Raw genomic sequence first — 17,581 nt, 5'->3', positions numbered from 1 at the left:
GAAGGCAGGGAGGCTCAGAGCTAGAGTATCCCCATAAGCATAGCTGGGGCTGGAACGGGGTGGGGGTCAGCTGCTCTGTGTGTGCAAGAGCTCTCGGAGCTGCCACTTGCAGGGGGCTGGCAGCAATCCTTGGGAAAGATGGTTAGTGCTGGGTCTGCAACAGGACCTCCTGGCATATACCAGGCTGGGTTCTGCAGAGTTAGCACCAAATAAGGCTCGGATCAATCCCCAGCCTCGCCCTTGGCTGGGGCTGCTCAGAGTCCCTGCTGGTGGCACCGCAGCTCGTGAGGGAGTGGGGGAAAGTCTCCTCTAAGCATCCGGGTCTCCCATGGGAGGTTGTTTCCCTCTCTTGTGGAGTCCACCCCATCTCTGCTTGCCACTGCCCCCTGCCTGCCAGGAACGACTCACTTCTGACTCCCAGACCCTGCTGACCAGCCATGGCTCCTGCCCGGGCCAGGAAGGCAATACCTCATGGGGCAGGGAGGTTCAAACTATGGCTGGGGAGAGGATACCCCAGAGCCAGCACCGAGGGTTTTCTCCCTGCTCCTACACTCTGCAGGTCACTCCAACTGGGTTCTGGCTCCCAGCCACCATGTGGTGTGGCTGCTGCCCCCTGCCCCTAGAACCACTCCCCAATTTCCCCCCACCCCTCCTCCCTGCACAGCAATACCCCTCAGCTGGGACTTACAGCAGGGCGGGCGGTCCAAGCCTCCTGCTCTTCTCTGGCTTCAATTCTCCATCATGTGTCCTAAGGGAAGCAGGCAGGCCTGGTTATTTAACAGCATGCAGGACACCAGCCCCTACCTGTATTTCTGTCCTTCAAGGTTTCCCCCACCCCCAGTCCATCCGGGCAGAGGAGGGGAAGGAGCTGGGTAGAGGGTCAGTCCCCAAGATTATTGGGATCATTTTGCCTTTGGCCACGTGCCCCACAAAGGGTAGGAGAGAGGTATTGTGCACACAGGACCCACAGGGAGTTGGCATGAAGCACAGTGTGACAGAGCTGCTGCCCTGGCTCTTTGCCTGCATGGCTAGTGGTAGCTGGGGTGGGCAAGGCTGGGGCTTCCTGTGAATTTCTGCCCTCTCTGTACAGGCTGCAAGGGGACCTGGCTGGGGCCAGTGCCTCGGGGGGGGAGAAGGGGGGAACCAGGGTGAGACCTTTGGGAGGCAGGATCTCTCCCTCGGGCCTGCTCCTGCTGCAGGTGCTGGGCTTACCCAGGGCCAGGACAGAGAGACCCTCTGGCCACAGAGCCCTCCCGCATCTGGCTGCAGGGAGTCTTGGTTCCCGCTTTGTCCCAGGGAGGTGGGAAGGTGTGTGTGGGGGGAGGTGGGTGTGGTTGTGTGCAGGCAGAGGCGGCCAGCCCCTCCCACCGTCGGCAGTGTGCATGTGGCACTGGGCCCTGGGCTCATGGGGCAGAGAGGGATAATAGGAAGTAGAGCTCCAGCTCTTATCTTACCTATCAGCTGCTGGGCAGCTGCTGCTCTCAGGGCAGCCCTCTTGCTCAGCCTCCCTGGGCAGTCCTGGAGCTGGGAAGCCAAGAACCCAGTTAGTCCCAAGCCACACATCCTCCCCAGGCTGAGGGGAGCTGCCTGCTAGGGAGGTGAGGAACCCTTGGCTGCCAGAGCCCTCTCACCCTTGACTCCTCCCATGAGACAGAGCTGACTTGTAGCGGAGCCATCCGCAAGGGCGGGGCATGGGGCTGAGTCAGTGGGGGGCTCCCTGGAGCCAGGGCCGGCTCCAGGCACCAGCCAACCAAGCACATTTTTGGGGCGGCACCTTGTAAAGGGTGGCCATTCTTGGGGCAGGCAGGGGGCACTCAGGTTTTGGGGGGGTTTCGATTCAGCAGGGAAGGGGTTTGTTGTTGTTTTTGTTTCGGGGGTGTGCACTGCGCTCGGGGGTGGGTCAGTGGGGCGGCGCTCTTTTTTTTGCTTGGGGTGGCAAAAAAGTTAGAGTTGGCCCTGCCTGGAGCAGTGAAATCCTCTGTGTCTAGGTTCTCCCGCTTCCCAGTCCTGCAGGGCCCATGCCCCAGAGCTCACTCACCAGGGTCCTGCAGGCTTCGCTCAGGAAGGTGGGGATGGTGGGGGCTGCTCCCTCGGCCAGCTGGCTCCGCACGAGTGTGCGCAGGGGCTGGTAGCTCAGGAAGGGTGCACAGTGCAGCAATGCCACCCTGCACGCCTGCCGGAGAGGACGAGAAGGGAGCTGGGTGAGTTTCCCTGAGCGCAACGGGCTGCCAACTCGCAGGCTCTGCATGGCTTGGGGAGACTCCGCTGTGCCGGAGCAGCAAGGAGCCAGCTCTTTGCAGAACCTCGTCTGGCCTGACAGTTGTTCCCCAGGCCCTCATGGGCCCCATCTCCAGCTTGGCTAGGTTGAGGGGAGCCAGGCCTGAGTGCTGGGGCCAGAGAAGGACACTCCTGGAGCAGGGAAGGGGCCATTCCCTGGGGTTTCCTGTTGGGTGGTTAACAGCACTGTCCAGTGACCAACGTACTTGGCCTCCCCTCAATCCCAGGCACTACTGGGGGCTGCTACCCGGCAGAGGGGAGCTTGCTGCAGGAGGCTGGTCATTCCCAGGTAGGCGCTAGCACACAAGTGAGGGCAGGGCAGCAGCAATGGAGAACCAGTCGGTCTCAGTGACCTGCCCTTCCCTCAGGCCCTGCTTGGGTTAGGTCACTTGCTAGAGGCCAGAGATAGAACTAGCCTGGCCACTAAACAGGGCAGGCTGTAAAATGGAGCCACGGCCTCAGAGAGGCTGGCTGGGCTGGGCAGGGAGGCTGGAGGTGCCTGCGGGGAATGGAGGAGGAGAAGGAAACCTCACAGATCTTCCCCACAGCTACACTCTGAGGACTGGCAGAGCTCTGTGGGGGGTGGGGGAGGGATTAGTGGGGAGTCCTGGGTGCCACAGGGCAGCACTGAAGAGATCTGGGGCTGGGAGGGGGGAGCTTGCACCACCCTTGCCATGTTGTTAGAATGCCCCCAGCAGCCACCCCTGCCCATATGAGCCATCAGCTGCACTCACCTGGGCCACCTGGGGATCTCTGTCTTGTAGGTGGATGAGCAGCGTCCCCATGCTCTTCTCCACTTCAGCCCCAAAGAGGGATAACCTCTTGGAAACAAATTTGCTGAGGTGGCCAAAGAGCTCTATGGAGGCCCGCCTCAGGCCGCTGTTCTCCTGCAGACACGGGGTTCAGGGTGGTTAGAGGGGACAGGCTCAGGCCCTCACATGCTTTGGGAATCAGCCTGGCAGCTGCAGAGCCCAGAGAGGTTTCAGCTAGTTCAAACGACAGGACAATTCTCTGCAAACTCCTCTCCTTCTTGCTGGGCCCCAGGGCTGCCAAACAATTGTGGGCCCAGGGCCCAAGAATGATTCTATCCCTGCCTCCCCTGGCAGAGGAACTGAGCTGCCCCACAAATCCAGGAATGTGCCTACATCGGACACTGAGCCCCCTCCGTGTGAGGGCAGGTCCTGAGCATCTCCCCCTGTGGAGTGTCCTATAGCACCCTGGGGCCTGCCCTGCTTGGTACTTACATCCTCAAAAAAAGTTCTCGCCTGCATGGCCAGCGGGACGGCAACATGTGCCTTCAGAGGCACCTTGGGGTCCCGCAGCATCCAGCAGAGCCCTTCCATCGCATCCAGAATGGCGCAGGGGTCGCAGGATTGGCATACGGCGTGTACAAAGCTCGCCAGAATCTGTTCTTGCTTCTTCCTGACCTGCAGAGAAGGGGTTGGACGCCGCTCGGTGAGTAACAATCTGTCAGCCTGAGTGTAATCCCAGTCCTGTCAAGTCAGCCTACAGCCCAGTCTTCTCCATAGGAGCCATAGGTTGAGGAGAAGGGGAACCAGGAGCTTCCTACCCAGGCACCTCTGCCTAGTATCTTGCCATTCCAGACCCACCTTGTCTGGGAACGCGGTCACTGCATTCCTGAGGCCATGCAGGGCTCTGCCACAAATGTGGATGTTGCTGTCCTGCGTCTGCTGCAGCATGGCCTTCAGCACCTGCTTCCGCATGGCTTTGGGCTCATTTTCCATCAGCAGGGGGCTTCCGAGGAACTAAAGGGAAGGAAAGGAGCTGTCAGAGAGGGCTGGGCGAGGCCAGTGGGTCCTAGCCCGGCAGGAGCAAGGGGAAGGGAGTATGATCAGGGCCCAGGAGGTGACTTAGATCCGTACCGACTGCTGTTCACGAGGGGCTGGCTTCAGCTGAGCTTAAGGGAAGTGATATGTGCAGGGCAGAGCGCTCCCTCTGGTTCCAGTGGGGTGCTCCCAAACCCCACCACAGATCCCCCAGCAGAGGGATTAATTTACAAGCAATACACCACCAGGACCGTTTCTCATTGGCTGACCAGCTATTGGCCCCCTGTTCCATCATCTTCTGGGCCTGGTTAACCCTTCCCCCTGGTCCTCCAGGCTCACCTCTGCGAACAGGGCGGTGCAGGCCATGCGTTCACCCTCCTGGCTGGCCTGGAGGCTGGGAAGGAGAAGCTGTGGAATGCTTTTCAGGGCCAGGTTTGGGTGGCTCACTATGGCTCTGGGAGAGAACAAGAGCTCGTGTTGACATGTGCATGACAACCCTGCACATGCCGGAATCCGGCCCGGTCCCGGCCACCCCCTCCCATCTCTGTCCCACTGCGAGAACGTGACTCCTCCAGCCTCTGTCCTCACCTGCTAAGGAGAGTGAACCCCTCGGGCTGGGCCTCCTCCAGCAGCTGCCAGCCTTGCTCCTGGTCCATTACTTCCACAGCTGGCTGACTGCCCCTGAGGCGCAGCACCCGCGCCAGGGCCTGCACGGCCATGCTGAGAAGAGAAGGAGGCAGGAGATGGTGATGCGGGGATGCCTGCTCTCTGGGCGAGGTGAGGGGGAGGACTCCCTTGCTGCAGCGCTGAAAGGATCAGGGTGGGAATAGATGCTACCCCACTTCTGCCTTTGGTTCTCCCCCCACAACTGTGGGGGCAGCGGTGTGTGTCTGCAGATGTGACCTTCGCTCTCCTCCGAAGATGTGAAAATTGCCCCTCCCCCCAGGAAACTGACCCTGGGGAGAAAAGTCCAGACAGCGCCCCCTGCTGTTCTGAGCCCTGCCCCCTAGGGCCCATTGCAGAAAAGGGATGAAGCGGCTCAGTGACAGGCCCGGCCTGTCCTGTCCAAAGCCTTCAAAGCAGACAGTAAATAGAGACAGCAGCCAGCTCTGCCCTGCTCCCCAGCTCTGCTCCCCCCTCATCACCCTGCTGAGCTGCCCACTCTGAGGAGCTCTCTGGCTCCCTGAGTATCCGGGGGCAGCTCTGCCTGCTCCTTGGCACAAGAAACCTGACTGATCTGAACCCTCAGTCCCCCGAAGGTGTTGGGGGTCCCTGGACAACGAGGGTAAAAGCAGGAAGCTTCCCCCTCCTAGGGGCTAGCACAGACACTATGTGGGTGCTGCGATCCATCAGCCCCACACATTACCTGCGTGGACTGGTGTCACTGCGCTGGTCCTGCTGGACTCCTAAGAGGTGTTGTGCCGGGGGGTTGGCAATGGCAAGGAAGCAAGAGGCGAACAGATCGTCCTCGCGTCCCTCCAGGGTGTCTGCTTGCCCCAAGGCCCCGATCAGCTCCCACAGGCCGTATGTGGTCTGGAAGGGAAAAGATACAGTCAGAAGACGGTGGCCGTGCACAGAATGGAGCCAGGAAAGGGGGCTGAATGCCAGTGATGGGAACTTACCGCCGGGGGCAGCCAGGCTGACTGGGGGCAGCTCCTGTCCTGGGTCTGTCCAGGGTTAGCCCAGCCCTTCTCCGGGCTGTCGTACAGCAGGATATGCAGTACCTCTCTCGTGAGCATGGGATCTGCACCCAGGAACCTCCAGATGGCCTTGATGTGGCTGTGACGGACAAGGGGACAGCAGACAAGGAGTTAACACAGAGGACGGGCCTAGCTGGGACACACTGGGGATGACACCCTCTGAGGGGTGACAGGCCAGAAGCAGCAGGTTGAGCCTGCTGGTGGCTGACCTCAAGGCCCTTCAGGCCCTGGCCAGTCCTAAGGGGTTCATACCCTCTTGCCTAGGCACTGCCAAGGGGTGCTGTGTCACAGCAAGGGCTGGGTGGAGGTGGCCAGACTTACTTCTCCCAGCTGGGGGCCCCCCTCCCTCCTTTGCTGCCTTCTCCTGATGGGAACCAGAGGGGCTGGGGTTAGAGCCCCCATGGGGGAAAGCAGTGACTCCGGGCTCAGGGGTGGGGGCTGGTGTGAGGAGGTGCCCACCCTTGAGGGGGGGCAGGGCTAGGTGCTGGGTTGGATCTCCTGAGCTGGGGGGGCAGAGAGTGTGGTGCTGTGGGCAAGAAGAGCAGGAGCTCCTTCCCCATGGGGCAGGGGGCGGGGGGTTCAGGAGGAACAAGGCTCCAGTTCTGACCACGCCATGGCTCTGTAGTGGGGGGGTTTGGAGAAGGCTGTAAAATGGGCTCTGTGCTTGTCAGCTCTGGGCAGGATGCAGGAAAGGTGCTTCTGGCCCTGGGGAACGTGACAGGCTAGTGAATCAGAGAAGACCAGCCTCTAGGGGTGGGATGAGGTGTCTAAAAGCGTGCAGGGATGGGGAAGGGACCAGGCTGGGATTCCAGGGGGGAGAGGGCATTTCCCAGCTGGGGGGAGGGGGTGCCCCTGTGGGACATGCTCAGTGTAGGGGCATCTGTGGGGAACGATGCAGTTAGGCTGGCCCCTCTCCTGCCTCAGCCTGGAGGGATGACCTGCTGGGAGAGGGGGCCATGCTGACGGGGTGACCCTGCTCACATGGGGTCTCTCCTGGTCTGTGTTGTGGTGAGGGGCCCTGGAAGACTGTTCTGGACTCCAGCCAGCTAAGCCATTGCACAGCCAAACCGGAAGAGGGTGGACTGGTTAGCAGTACACAGAACCAAGTGGGGGAGGGTGACAGCTGTGTTAGGAATAGCTCTGAAGCCCTCCAAGGGACAGGGAGGCTAATGGCAACCGCATGCCGGGCAAGGGCTGTTCCCTGGGGGTCTGTGTGCAAGGGGAGGATCTGTGCTGCATGTAACCATGGTGCTGTGGAGTGACCCCATTAAGGGGGGCTCGGAGGCTGGAGCGGGGGGGTTCTATCCTTTCCGAAGGGCCGGCACTCACTGTTTGTAAGGCCAGGGCATCTTCAGGAGGATGTTGACTGCGGTCTTAGTGTGCTGCCTAGCCAGTAGGTGGAGGATGTCTCTTGTCCCATCACTCAGCCGCCCCCCCCGGGGTGGGCTCAGTGTGTAGGAAAGAGCGGCTTGGAGATCCTGCACCTGTGGAAGCAAAGCAGGGGCTGAGACCCTACCCCCGCTGTGGGTGGCTGGCAGGCAAAGGCCAGGAGGAGCTGGTCAGGCTCAGAAACAGGTCAACGGTCCCATGGCCTGGTGGAGGCCGTGGATAAACTCTCCTAGCGAATGACCAAGCCGAGGGGGGTTCTGGGTTTGGTACCTTGAAGCATCCACCTGTGATCCAGCTCTGTAGCACTAAGGGTCCATTGGAGGGACATAGGGCCAGTGGTAAGGCAGATCACCGGCCTGAAGAGGGCGCGCTGATGGATATCCCGGCTGTACCTCCCCTTGTGACAGCACACCTGGGCTGCTTCAGCACCAGAGTGGGATCTAAGTGTCTGGGATGCATTTCCATGCCCTATGTCAATCTGTGTCCACTAGGCAAAGAGTCAGTGACACTGGGGACCCCACTGCAGGCTCTGTTCCCCCAGCTGAGGGATGGGGTCTGGAAATAGGGCACATTTCCCAGAGAGTGAGCCGGGCAAGCCAGACTTCTGGGATCGAAGCCTACAAAGGATTACAGGGCCGCGCCTAGCGTCCGCCCGGCAGACAGGGCATGATAGGTCCCATTGATCAGTGGTGGTGAGAACAGACGTCTCCCCTCCACATCCTCCCTCAGGACCCAGGAATTCTAGGCACGGGGCAAGATGGAGCTGCCCAAGATGTCCAATGCCCAGCCGTTACTTGGCCCTGTAGCTCTGATTTTTGCTGTCTCAGCACTGCCTCCATGACGCCTGCCAGCTGCTCAGCACACTCCCCTTTCTCCAGCAGGCCCACCAGCAGGGTGAAGCTGAAGGGCATGAGGTCACGGGACTGCAAGTGTTCCGCGATGAGCTGCAGGGAAAGGCACAGGCCGAGTGTGAGCAGCGAGCCGCGGCCCGAGGAGGTGGGTTTGCTCTTCGGGAAACGGGGACAGAGGCACTGGCAGCCTGTGCCCAGGGCTATGTGAGTAGGCACTGGAACTATACCCAGGAATTTCCATCTGCTGGCTCCTCATCGAGGGAAGCAGACAATAACCCCCCCCCTTTCCCATATGCGTGTCTGTGTCTCCAGCCACAGTCTCTTTTACTCACCCTAGCAACATGGGCAGGGCTCTCTCTGCAGCTGGCATCCTTCTGCGCCTTGCTCAGTACAGTCACCACCGCCCCTGTCTTGCTGTACACGACGGCTGCACAAGAAACCAGCAGCACTCAGGCAGAGCTCTCGGGCCAGATTCTTCCCCCTCCCCGTCGAGCCAGGGCAGAGGTGCCAAAGAGCCAGACTCCGGCTGCAGCTGGGGTGAGCTCTCAGCTGGCTCCTGGGCCAATTGCCCACCTATCACCCTGATGTAGAAGGTGTGTTGGGGTGGGGTGAGATCAGGGGAGGTCCCAGATGATCCCAGGCATCTGATGAAGGGCAAATGCCAGGTTAGCCCAGTAGACACCAACCCACTTCTGCTCTGTCCCCCCTGGTCAGGGCTGCGATGAAGGCGCCATGTTCTCTCTGCAGCCCTGCTCGCTAGGTAACGGCCGGGGCTGTGAAGGCTGAGAAGTGGCGACTGCTTGTACTCCATCTTACCTTTGCAAGGCGTGAAGAGCCAGTAGAGAGCCTGAGATGCCCAGTATCGGGTGGCCTCCTCAGCATCGAAGGCCTGGCTTGTCAGCAGCCCAGCCATGTAGCCCTGCTCTGTCATGGGTTTCAGGTCCTAATGGGCCACCGAACAGAAAATCAGGGCATGTGTTGGGGCGAGCCCAGCTCTGTCTGTATCATCTTCCCTCCCTCTCTGTGAGTGCTGGCGGGGGGGGGGGGGGAGGGCAGCAGGGTGTGCACTGCTCACCTCGGTGATGGCCTTGAATTGATAAAACATGAAGAGCCGGGCGCTGGCTCTCACAGCTCCTGTCCTCTCCTGGGTCCGGGGAGAGCAGATCCATGGCTGCAAGTGCTGGGGAGCAGAGAGAAAGCCGTGTGAGTGGCAGCAATGCTGGGGCATCCCCCAGAAACTGCTTCCAACCCCAGCAGGGAGAGGACATGGAGCATTTAACCCCCTTCTCCTCTGCATCCCGACACTGGAACTCAGTGCTCCTCTCCTGTCTGGGGGGCGTTGGGACAGGTCTGAGGGTCTTGGGCTCAGGGCTTTGAGGATTCTCCCCATTGATTCTGTGGGGTCTCAGGGCTGTTTCCTTCAGGGGCACAGGAGTGCCAACCCAAATTTAGGAGGCCAAAGGGACACCCCCTGGAGCAAGACTAGGATTGTCTTGCTTGATTCCAGGGTTGGGTATATGCCCTGTGGGGACTGGCTAGTTCACAGCAGCTGGGAGGCCTGTTCAGCCCCCCTCCCCCCGCCCCCCCCCCCCGGATCAACTGGAGCCTTCTCTCTTGTGGTTCGGGTAGAACCTGAGCAGCCGGCCCATCCCCAGATGGCCAGTGCAAATGGGTCCCTCGCCCTCGCCCCTCCTTATCATACCAGAAACAGATGCAGTAGCGTGGTGGGAGTCAGGTGCTGTTCCAGGAATGTCTGCAGCACATGATCCAGGCCCTCCCAGGGCAGTTCTTGGAGAGACTAGAGCAGAGAGAAGCAGGGAAGTAAATAGCAAGGGAGGTGGGGTGCATGAGGCAGGGGGATGAGTGGATCCCCCCTGTCTGGAGCCAGGTGCTGTTGATATTCAGGGTCCCTTTACCCAGGTGATACTGATTCCCCTGCACATAGACGTGGGTCTCACCTGGACCATGGGCTGCCCTTTCCCAAAGAATCCTTCTTCCCACCTGGGCTCCCCAAGCAACACATGTACTGTGCTGGGCTCTGGAGGGAAGGCCTCCTCCCTCCCCCTCTGGAGGGGTCCCAGCTGCCCCGAACAGCCCGCTGGCTTGCCATGGGCTGAGCTGTTCATCCCCGCTCCAGCTAATCTCTGTTTCTGTGGCAGGGTGAGTCACGGCCTGGCCGTGTAGCTGTCCCGAATCCATGCTTTTGCTCCCTCTGCACCATATGCTATTTAATGCTCTGGGCCAGAACCTCAGCTGGTGTAAACTGGGTGTAGGTTCTAGCTCCCTGTGCCAAGAAGCCAGGGTAATTCTGTACAGTCTCACAGACACTCACCTCTACAGCTGTCCTCCCTGCCAACCCAACTGCAGAGTTAACTGCATAGCCACTTGTCACCAGCCCTTTGGAAAATAAACCGAAGGGCTGGATTTGGCTAGACATGTAGCTCTCTGCATTGGGCCAGGGTCCAGCTACTGAGCAAGGGGGTGGCTGAGTTTCCCAACCAAGGATGCAGGTGGAAGTTGCAGCTTTGTCTATGCCTCACTAACCTCTGCCCGGATAGCGGAGCTTTCTGCCACCTTAGTTCCTCTCAGCTTCGCCAGGGTTGGACGCTGAATCATGGAGCTGGCGATACAAGTGCTGATGGTCTCAGCCACCTGCTCCTTAGACAGGCGAGGCTGGAATTTCCTGATTGGAAGAAACGGAGCAGACGGGGCCATTAGAACGGAGACAGGTCCCGGCATGAGTCAGGTTGAGTTTGATGGCAGGAGGGACAGCTCCCACCCTAATCAGCAGAGCTCCAGGAGGCATCTCCAGCAGAGCCACCAGCTAGGGAATGGTCCTGTCTGGAAATGCCTATGCCCCCTCGGCCCGGCAGGGGCTCTGCTGGGGAAGCTGCTCTCCGGGGATGATCCTGGGCCCTGCTCTGTGGCTGCACCCATTCACAGCACTTCATGCTAACGGGAGGGTCTCCCTTTTTCCAGGCAATATGCAGAGATGGGGGTTGGATAAAGTGACCCGGAGGCCGAGGAGGATATAGCACATTAGGGAGCCATCAGGGAGAAGCATCCTGTGGTTCTTATTGCAGTTTTTCCCTCCCTCACTTACTCTCCCTCCATCTGCCCCTCCCCGGCTGCTGAGCTCCGCAGGTGAGTCAGGCCCCATGGACATACCCTATGTATGAGACAGCCAGCAGGGCACACTTGTGGTCGGGGCTCTGCAGCCGGGCCCGGTCCTTGCCTCTGAGGATCTCCTGCAGCACAAAGCAGAGAGTCAAAGGCAAAAGAATTCAGGGGAGCCCGGTTACTCAGCAAGATATGGAATCTCCAAACGCTGTTCGATGCCCCCACCGAACCTCAGTCCCAGTGTGCAGTGCACTGGGGCACGGAGCTGGGAAGATGGCCTGGGAGCGACCATGTGGCCAGAATGCGCCTATTTCACCATTCCTGACGGCACATCTGGGAACTTCAGCATCTGTCACGGAGCAGGGAAGGGGGATCTGGGTGGAGGCGATATTGTGAATGGGAGCATTAGAGTCCTGAACAGCTGAGGTCAAATATTTTCCTGCAAACCAAGGGAGGGCTGCACCTGTTAACTCCTCAGGATCATGTCCCAGAGTGAAAATCCTTGGAGTTAATCCCCAGGGCACTTTCTGGGTGCTGGGCAGATCCCTCAGAAGTGGGATGGGAATTGTCCCAGGTGTAAACAGCATGAATCTGCTAATGGAAAATAGTGTCATCTAATTCCTTGGGCTGGAATCGCTCCAGAAGAATCTGGCATCAGCACTGGCTTTGCAGTGCACAATGTAGAGCCCTAGGCACCCGGTAGCAAACACAGCACATGGCCTTCAACGCTGGATACTCTGGCATGTGCATCTGACCTAGGGACCCCTCCCAGGACCCCAGCGTGCTCACTCACCAGCAGGGGGGACAGCACGGTGTATGTGTCCTGGCTCACCAAGGGAATCCTGCTCACTTGGGTGACAGCTTCACCCACCAGCACGAGGCTTCTCACAAACGCAGATCTCACCAGCGGGTCCTGGGCTCGCAGGCAGGAGGAGGAGAGAACAATGAGGGAACAGCCACAGACAATAGAGAGCTGAGACACAAGGCTACAGGGCAAGTCTCTACAAGGGAGCTGCTGTCCTAGGCTGGATTGCCGTCACGCCTAAGGGGAAGGACCTGGCTTGCCAAGTGGAACATCTTTGTATTCCCTAGGGGAACATCTCTGGAGATGGGTGCAAGGAATGGGCTGATTTCCAGAGGTGCTGAGCACTTGCAGTTCCCAGAGCTGTCAATGGGCCTGCAGCTGTTCAGCTCCCCTGACAGGTCGTAATTATCTGATCTAGGATAGGAATCTGCTGCTCTCTGCAGTTGGCTGGGCTCTCTCTACCAAGGTGTCCATTCTCCAAGGAAAAATTCAGTTAAACCAAACTAGCATCCCCTCTCCTTTTCACTAGGACGCGCATATAGGCATTGGGTGTAGGACTGTACATCGGCCTCAAACCTCCCATGGTAAGAAAACAACCTAGAGTTATCTCAAAAATCCCCCTTCAGCACCATAACCTGTCAACTGGGCTAGGGGCCTGAATCCTTCAATGCGCCTTTTGTGCCCAGCTACCCCATTGACTGCAGTGTGTGGGGAAACAGGCCCTAAATCTTTCTCTTCTCATCCCTGGATGCAGCACAAGCCTAGAGGCACCAAAGAGGGTACAGTCATCTCTGGGACAATAGCACCAAGTGATGCTCAGTTACACTCTAACAAGGCCCAGATGGGAGTCCTTCCATTAGCTTCCATGGGCCTGGAATCAGAGAAGAAGCTAATCGAGATGGGGGAGTCCCAGAGAATGGTGCTGTTCTCATGTCTCCTGCCCCTCCTGGGGCAAAGGGCCAGCCCTCGCAGCTGAGTTTATGCAAAGACATAGCTCTGTGCTGCTGTGTGCAGCCTGGGTAGGTGCTGCGTGGGCGGTCAGGGGAGGGCTCTGACTTACATGTGGGCTCAGAAAATAGTGTTTTCGCATGGGAGTCAGGATCTTGTAGCCTATGGTCTCTAGGATGAGGTCTGTGGGGACTGAGTGGACCACGTGCCCATAGGTGAGGAGCAGGAGGCTTCTCAGCTGCTCGATGGAAGCTGGCTCCTGAGAATTGCAAAGGAAAGAGTGAGGAGAAGGGATGGCCTCCGGCTGCTCCTAACTCACAAATGGGGCCAGGGGAGGATTTTTCACCCAGCTGGCTTAGCAACCAAATGCTGCTCTGCTGAGCTGAATTGCCTGGACTCTGAGGCCCTTCCCAGATCCCCAGGATTCGGGGGTTGAGGTGACCCGGCAGCTGAAGGGGACGCATGAGCAGCTGCTTTAATTCAGCCTAGCTCCAGAGATGTCACTGGGACTACAGTGGACTGCACTGGCCCAGAGAGTTACTGGGAAGGTGATGGTGGTGGTGCGGGAGGGGAGGAGAGGGGAGGGGGGAATGTCAGACATGCCAGCCCTTGTGAGTCTGCCAGGAATATCTGTGAAATAGCCCAGTTCAGGGGAAGACCAAGGGTCTGTTCTGCTGAGAAATGTGTCAGCCGGAGCTGATGGCATGGCAGTGTCTTTTGGGTCCTCTCTGAGCCTTCTTTATGGGGCTGCGTGGAGCATGTCTGAGCTCCCCAGGAGATACCCTGGAGAGCTTATACAACAGCACTCACCTTCCCCCCTGGATCCACTCCATTGTGCTGTGATTGCAGCTCCATGGAGGAGTAAGGAAAGGGCTCCCTCCATGGAGGCTGAGCCACTGGCTTGGAAATTCAGCTCTTTGCTGAATAGGCTTCTGGGAAGCAGGGTCCTCCCTGGCAGGTCCCTTTACCTGCAAAGGCTGGTGAAGGGATGGATGAAAGAGCAGAGACGCTAGGTGGGACTGTACCTCCAGAGAGCCAGCAGCAGAAGGCTGGAGCTGCACCCTGCTGACGACCTCTTCCCAGTGCTCCAGGATGGCAAAAATCTCATATAGATGTTGCCTGGCACACAGCCCAAGCGCTCGGGCGAATCCCTGAGAGACAGGAAGATGGAGGTTAGAAATGCTGAGCAACAAGCCAAGGGGCCAGGATGGGCTCTCAAAGTCATTGTCATGGGCATGGGTATAAGGAAGATCTTTTCGATCCACTGGACCTTGTCCAATGTAGAACATACACATGTAGCATCAGGGGATTGACAAGGAATGAGGGATCACCTGACAGTGGAGGAGCAAAGACCTCACCTCTCTTTCCTCTTCTTCTCTGAAATTGACCATCTCCACCAGATGCCATAGCTGGGGCTTGATGCTCTCTTCTGGAGAAAACATCAGCACGGTGCCCCAGCACTTGTAGAGAAAGCTCTGTGAAAGAGACACCATCATGCTGGATGCATTGGGCATGGCCTGGCATGCACAGAGCCCAGTGGGTATAGCTGTCTGCTTCACTGGCCCCAAGCTGCCCCTGGGTAGCGACTGCTGTTCTGAACTAGGCACTGAACCCCAGTTCCTTTCAGGACACTGACCTTGTCACTGGGCCGCTTATCGCTGTGGGCCAGCTGGCGCCTGATACTAGTGATGAAACAGCCCAGCCAGGTATGGTCCGAGATGAGGAAGAGAAGGTCTTCCAGGAACTGCCAGGGAAAGAAGAGCCAGTTAGAATGAGAGGGGCCAAGTAACTGGTCCTCTCAATAGCTCCAGCCAGGAATCCACCATAGCTGGGAGGGGAGGGGAAGAAGGAGCGTGCACTGTCACCCCCCATGTCTCTTGTAATGCTTGTGAATCCTTGTGAACTGCCCCTGGTGCGTTTCCAATTTTATCTGCCGGGCTCAGCCGCTTCCTCTGTCCCCCAATGCAGTGCTGCTGAGAGGCCTCTTAATCCTGCCTCAGCGTGGGGGGGGCTGGACTAGAAGACCTCTTGAGTTCCTTTCCAGCCCTCCATTTCTCTGACCCTTACCTGCAGCAGCTGCTGCTCCCACTCCCTCTGGCAGAAGCAGGTCTTGTGATCTGGAAGAGATGGGCAGGTCAGTTTCTTTTGTGTTTAGACCCTTCTACTGGGGAGCAGCCTGCAACCTGGCTCTTGTTTGGTGGGGGGTGGGGAGGAGCTGCCAACTCATGGGCCCCCAGGGGACCCATGTCTCTTTGCAAATCACTGATGGACAACAATGCTCCTCAGACCCAGATCCCTTGATGTGAAATACCCAGGAGTTCTGCTTGCCAAGATCCTTCCCCAGGGGGTGAGGGATCAGATGAAGGTTAGATACGGTCCTGGAAAGGATCCTTCCTGTCTAGGCACGGGAGGCTGGGCTAGATGAACCAGGGATATGATCCTGACATGATCCTCTCTGATTCCAACGTCACAGCATCATATTATCCTGGATTCAGAGGGAGCCCCTGGCCTCTCCCACTCTAGCCCAGCACCACCGTGTCCCCTCCCTTAGCTCCTGCAAGAGGAGACACTCCCCCCTCACCTTCCACGTAAAGGAGCATCTCTGTTGTGTAATTATCCCAGAATCGGCCAGAGCCAGCCTGGAACATGCTCATCAGCTGGAAGAGGAGGAACATGGCTGCCCTTCTGACCTGCACTGTCATGGATGAAGACGCACCGAGCATCTGGCGGACAAAGAGGCAGAGGTGGTTGTAGCCCTCCCTTGCAAGGCAGTGTGAGAAGGGAGCTCCCTACAGGTGCAGGGGGAGAGCTCAGTGATGGAGGGAAGGAGACAACAGAGAGGTGGAGTTGACAACCAGGACAGGATTGAGATGAATGTTTCAATTGATTGGGGACACTCCATGGAGCAGCTCTTGGCTCCTTCCATCCTCTCACTCCTGGGCTGGCTCTAGTTCAGATGAAGGGAGACAGGCTTATCCAGAGGCCATCAGGCAGCTGTTGGGTCAGATCCTGGGCCTAGGTTAGAGCAGCACAAGGGGAGCGTGAAGCAGCCCGAAAGAGGCAGCTGGGCCATAAAGGGAATCCCCAGCTGTCCCTTGGTAAGGGAGGGTGCTGGAGGCCAGGGGGCAGGAGGGGACCTGCACAACAGTCCCTAAGGGCTCATTCCAGCTGGCTTATATTGGTGCCGTCCGAGGGCTGCACTAACTTGTGCTGGGGGACCTGGTCCAGCCCCAGGATCAGGGGAGCCAGGAAGGTGTCTGGCTCAGAAAGCTCGCTGGTTCTGTTAAATGCCAAGAGGTGCTGGGTCGATGTGCAATGACCGAGAGGAATGTGATGAGCCAGCTCCTCTGGGGGCTGCGGGGAGAAGAGCCACCACTACGCATTGCAAGACAGCTCCAGGAGCAGCCCCTTCCCACTAAGCATAAAAAAACCTCCTGACTGCGGGTTACTCACCAGCAGCCGAGCCAGCAGCTCCTGGAGTAGAGTGGCCCTGGGGCTTGACCGACAGCCTGTGAACAGAAAGGGGGGACACCCCGTCAGGCTCTGGAGGGATCTTTTGCATTTGTCTCTGAGCTCTACCTGTGCCTTGACGGCTGGCTGTGTCCTTGCAGTGAGCTGGAACCAGAGCTGAGAGCTGATTCCCACCCCCACCTGGGGGCAGACGCCTCTCGCTACAGAAGGACTAAGAGCGGGTGGATAAAATACTAGGACTCACCTCTGTTCATCTTGCCACACCTCCTGTCCAAGAGCAGCCTGCCTTCCTCCTGCATCCTCTTTACCACCCCGACCGATGTCTGCAGGAGGAGAGGCAGGGCTGGCGCATGGGCTGCTGGGCTCAGCTGAAGGAGCAGCCCAGGCCATAAAACCTGCAGAGCAGAGAAAAGCCATCTCAGTACGGAAATATCCTCTTCCTGCACCAGCTCTCTCTTTCCTACACTAGACGGCACCCCTGGCCTCGCCGCTGCCAGCCAGATCTCTCTACCCAGCCTGAACCATGCAGCGATCCCCGCCCCCTCCCCCTTCACACCTTTCAGTGTCTTCCTCCAGCACCAAATCAAGTGACACATGACTGAGCCCTGCCTTTTGCTGAGTGGAGCATCATCATTGCCAGCACCGTATTTCCTAACTCCAGTCCCACTTGGACAGGCTGTGTTCTCACAGCGTGAACGCAATACACCAGCTTGATCAATAAAGAGGAGACTAGGAAAACCAATACCATCAAGTGAAACCATGACAGGCGCTCAGGGAGGTTTGAGCTCTGACCTTCACATCCCCACGCAGGCCTGCGCCACTTGAACCACAGATGCAATTGCTGTCTGCTGTGTGGACAAGAGGGGGACTTAACACACACTGTGTCAGAGGGTTACACAACTCTTTGCTGGACAGTATAGAATAGTGGAGAGCAGGAACCCCCGGGGGTCTCTCCCCACCTGTAGTAACTAAAGCACGTGTCTTTGGCAGGCTCACTCTGAACGACAGTGTAGCTGAGGGCACAATACTTGGGTTTGCCTTATTAGAAACGTGGCTTCTAGTCTCAGCTCTGCCTGAAATGACTTTGCACAATGTGGCTGTTAATTTGTTCAGTGTGGGGAGGGGCTGGCTAATACTTGACTGCTTAGGCTTGTGTTCTGAGGCCTGGGTCAGTAATCAGGTCTGTGCAGTGTGTGGAAAGCTAAGCGGTAGTCAGCAGAGATGAGATTTGGA

The 17,581-nt window shown here is 58.3% G+C and overlaps 1 protein-coding gene across 1 annotated transcript in view; it reads right to left on the bottom strand.

Moving 5' to 3' along the window:
* The window catches only part of LOC127058645 (maestro heat-like repeat-containing protein family member 1), a 28,950-nt gene that overhangs the window by 1,046 nt on the left and 10,323 nt on the right, over nt 1-17,581 (bottom strand). Inside the window, exons 13-39 of the mRNA XM_050968892.1 lie at nt 16,593-16,743; nt 16,331-16,386; nt 15,459-15,600; nt 14,945-14,994; nt 14,514-14,621; nt 14,236-14,352; nt 13,903-14,028; nt 12,990-13,136; nt 11,918-12,037; nt 11,173-11,252; nt 10,549-10,687; nt 9,707-9,802; nt 9,080-9,184; nt 8,821-8,947; nt 8,337-8,431; nt 7,948-8,097; nt 7,094-7,248; nt 5,687-5,843; nt 5,431-5,597; nt 4,653-4,784; nt 4,404-4,518; nt 3,888-4,043; nt 3,522-3,704; nt 3,012-3,164; nt 2,039-2,173; nt 1,455-1,524; nt 689-748 (exon numbers count right to left, since the gene is read on the bottom strand). Coding sequence (XP_050824849.1) covers nt 729-748; nt 1,455-1,524; nt 2,039-2,173; nt 3,012-3,164; nt 3,522-3,704; nt 3,888-4,043; nt 4,404-4,518; nt 4,653-4,784; nt 5,431-5,597; nt 5,687-5,843; nt 7,094-7,248; nt 7,948-8,097; nt 8,337-8,431; nt 8,821-8,947; nt 9,080-9,184; nt 9,707-9,802; nt 10,549-10,687; nt 11,173-11,252; nt 11,918-12,037; nt 12,990-13,136; nt 13,903-14,028; nt 14,236-14,352; nt 14,514-14,621; nt 14,945-14,994; nt 15,459-15,600; nt 16,331-16,386; nt 16,593-16,743 — 3,252 coding nt within the window. The 3' untranslated portion in view covers nt 689-728. The remainder of the gene's footprint in view (nt 1-688; nt 749-1,454; nt 1,525-2,038; nt 2,174-3,011; nt 3,165-3,521; nt 3,705-3,887; nt 4,044-4,403; nt 4,519-4,652; nt 4,785-5,430; nt 5,598-5,686; nt 5,844-7,093; nt 7,249-7,947; nt 8,098-8,336; nt 8,432-8,820; nt 8,948-9,079; nt 9,185-9,706; nt 9,803-10,548; nt 10,688-11,172; nt 11,253-11,917; nt 12,038-12,989; nt 13,137-13,902; nt 14,029-14,235; nt 14,353-14,513; nt 14,622-14,944; nt 14,995-15,458; nt 15,601-16,330; nt 16,387-16,592; nt 16,744-17,581) is intronic.

This window comes from Gopherus flavomarginatus, chromosome 9 (genome assembly GCF_025201925.1).
Source record: "Gopherus flavomarginatus isolate rGopFla2 chromosome 9, rGopFla2.mat.asm, whole genome shotgun sequence".
Lineage (NCBI taxonomy): Eukaryota > Metazoa > Chordata > Testudines > Testudinidae > Gopherus > Gopherus flavomarginatus.
The sequence above is the reverse complement of the archived record's forward strand: the minus strand, read 5'-3'. Positions and strand labels throughout refer to the sequence as shown.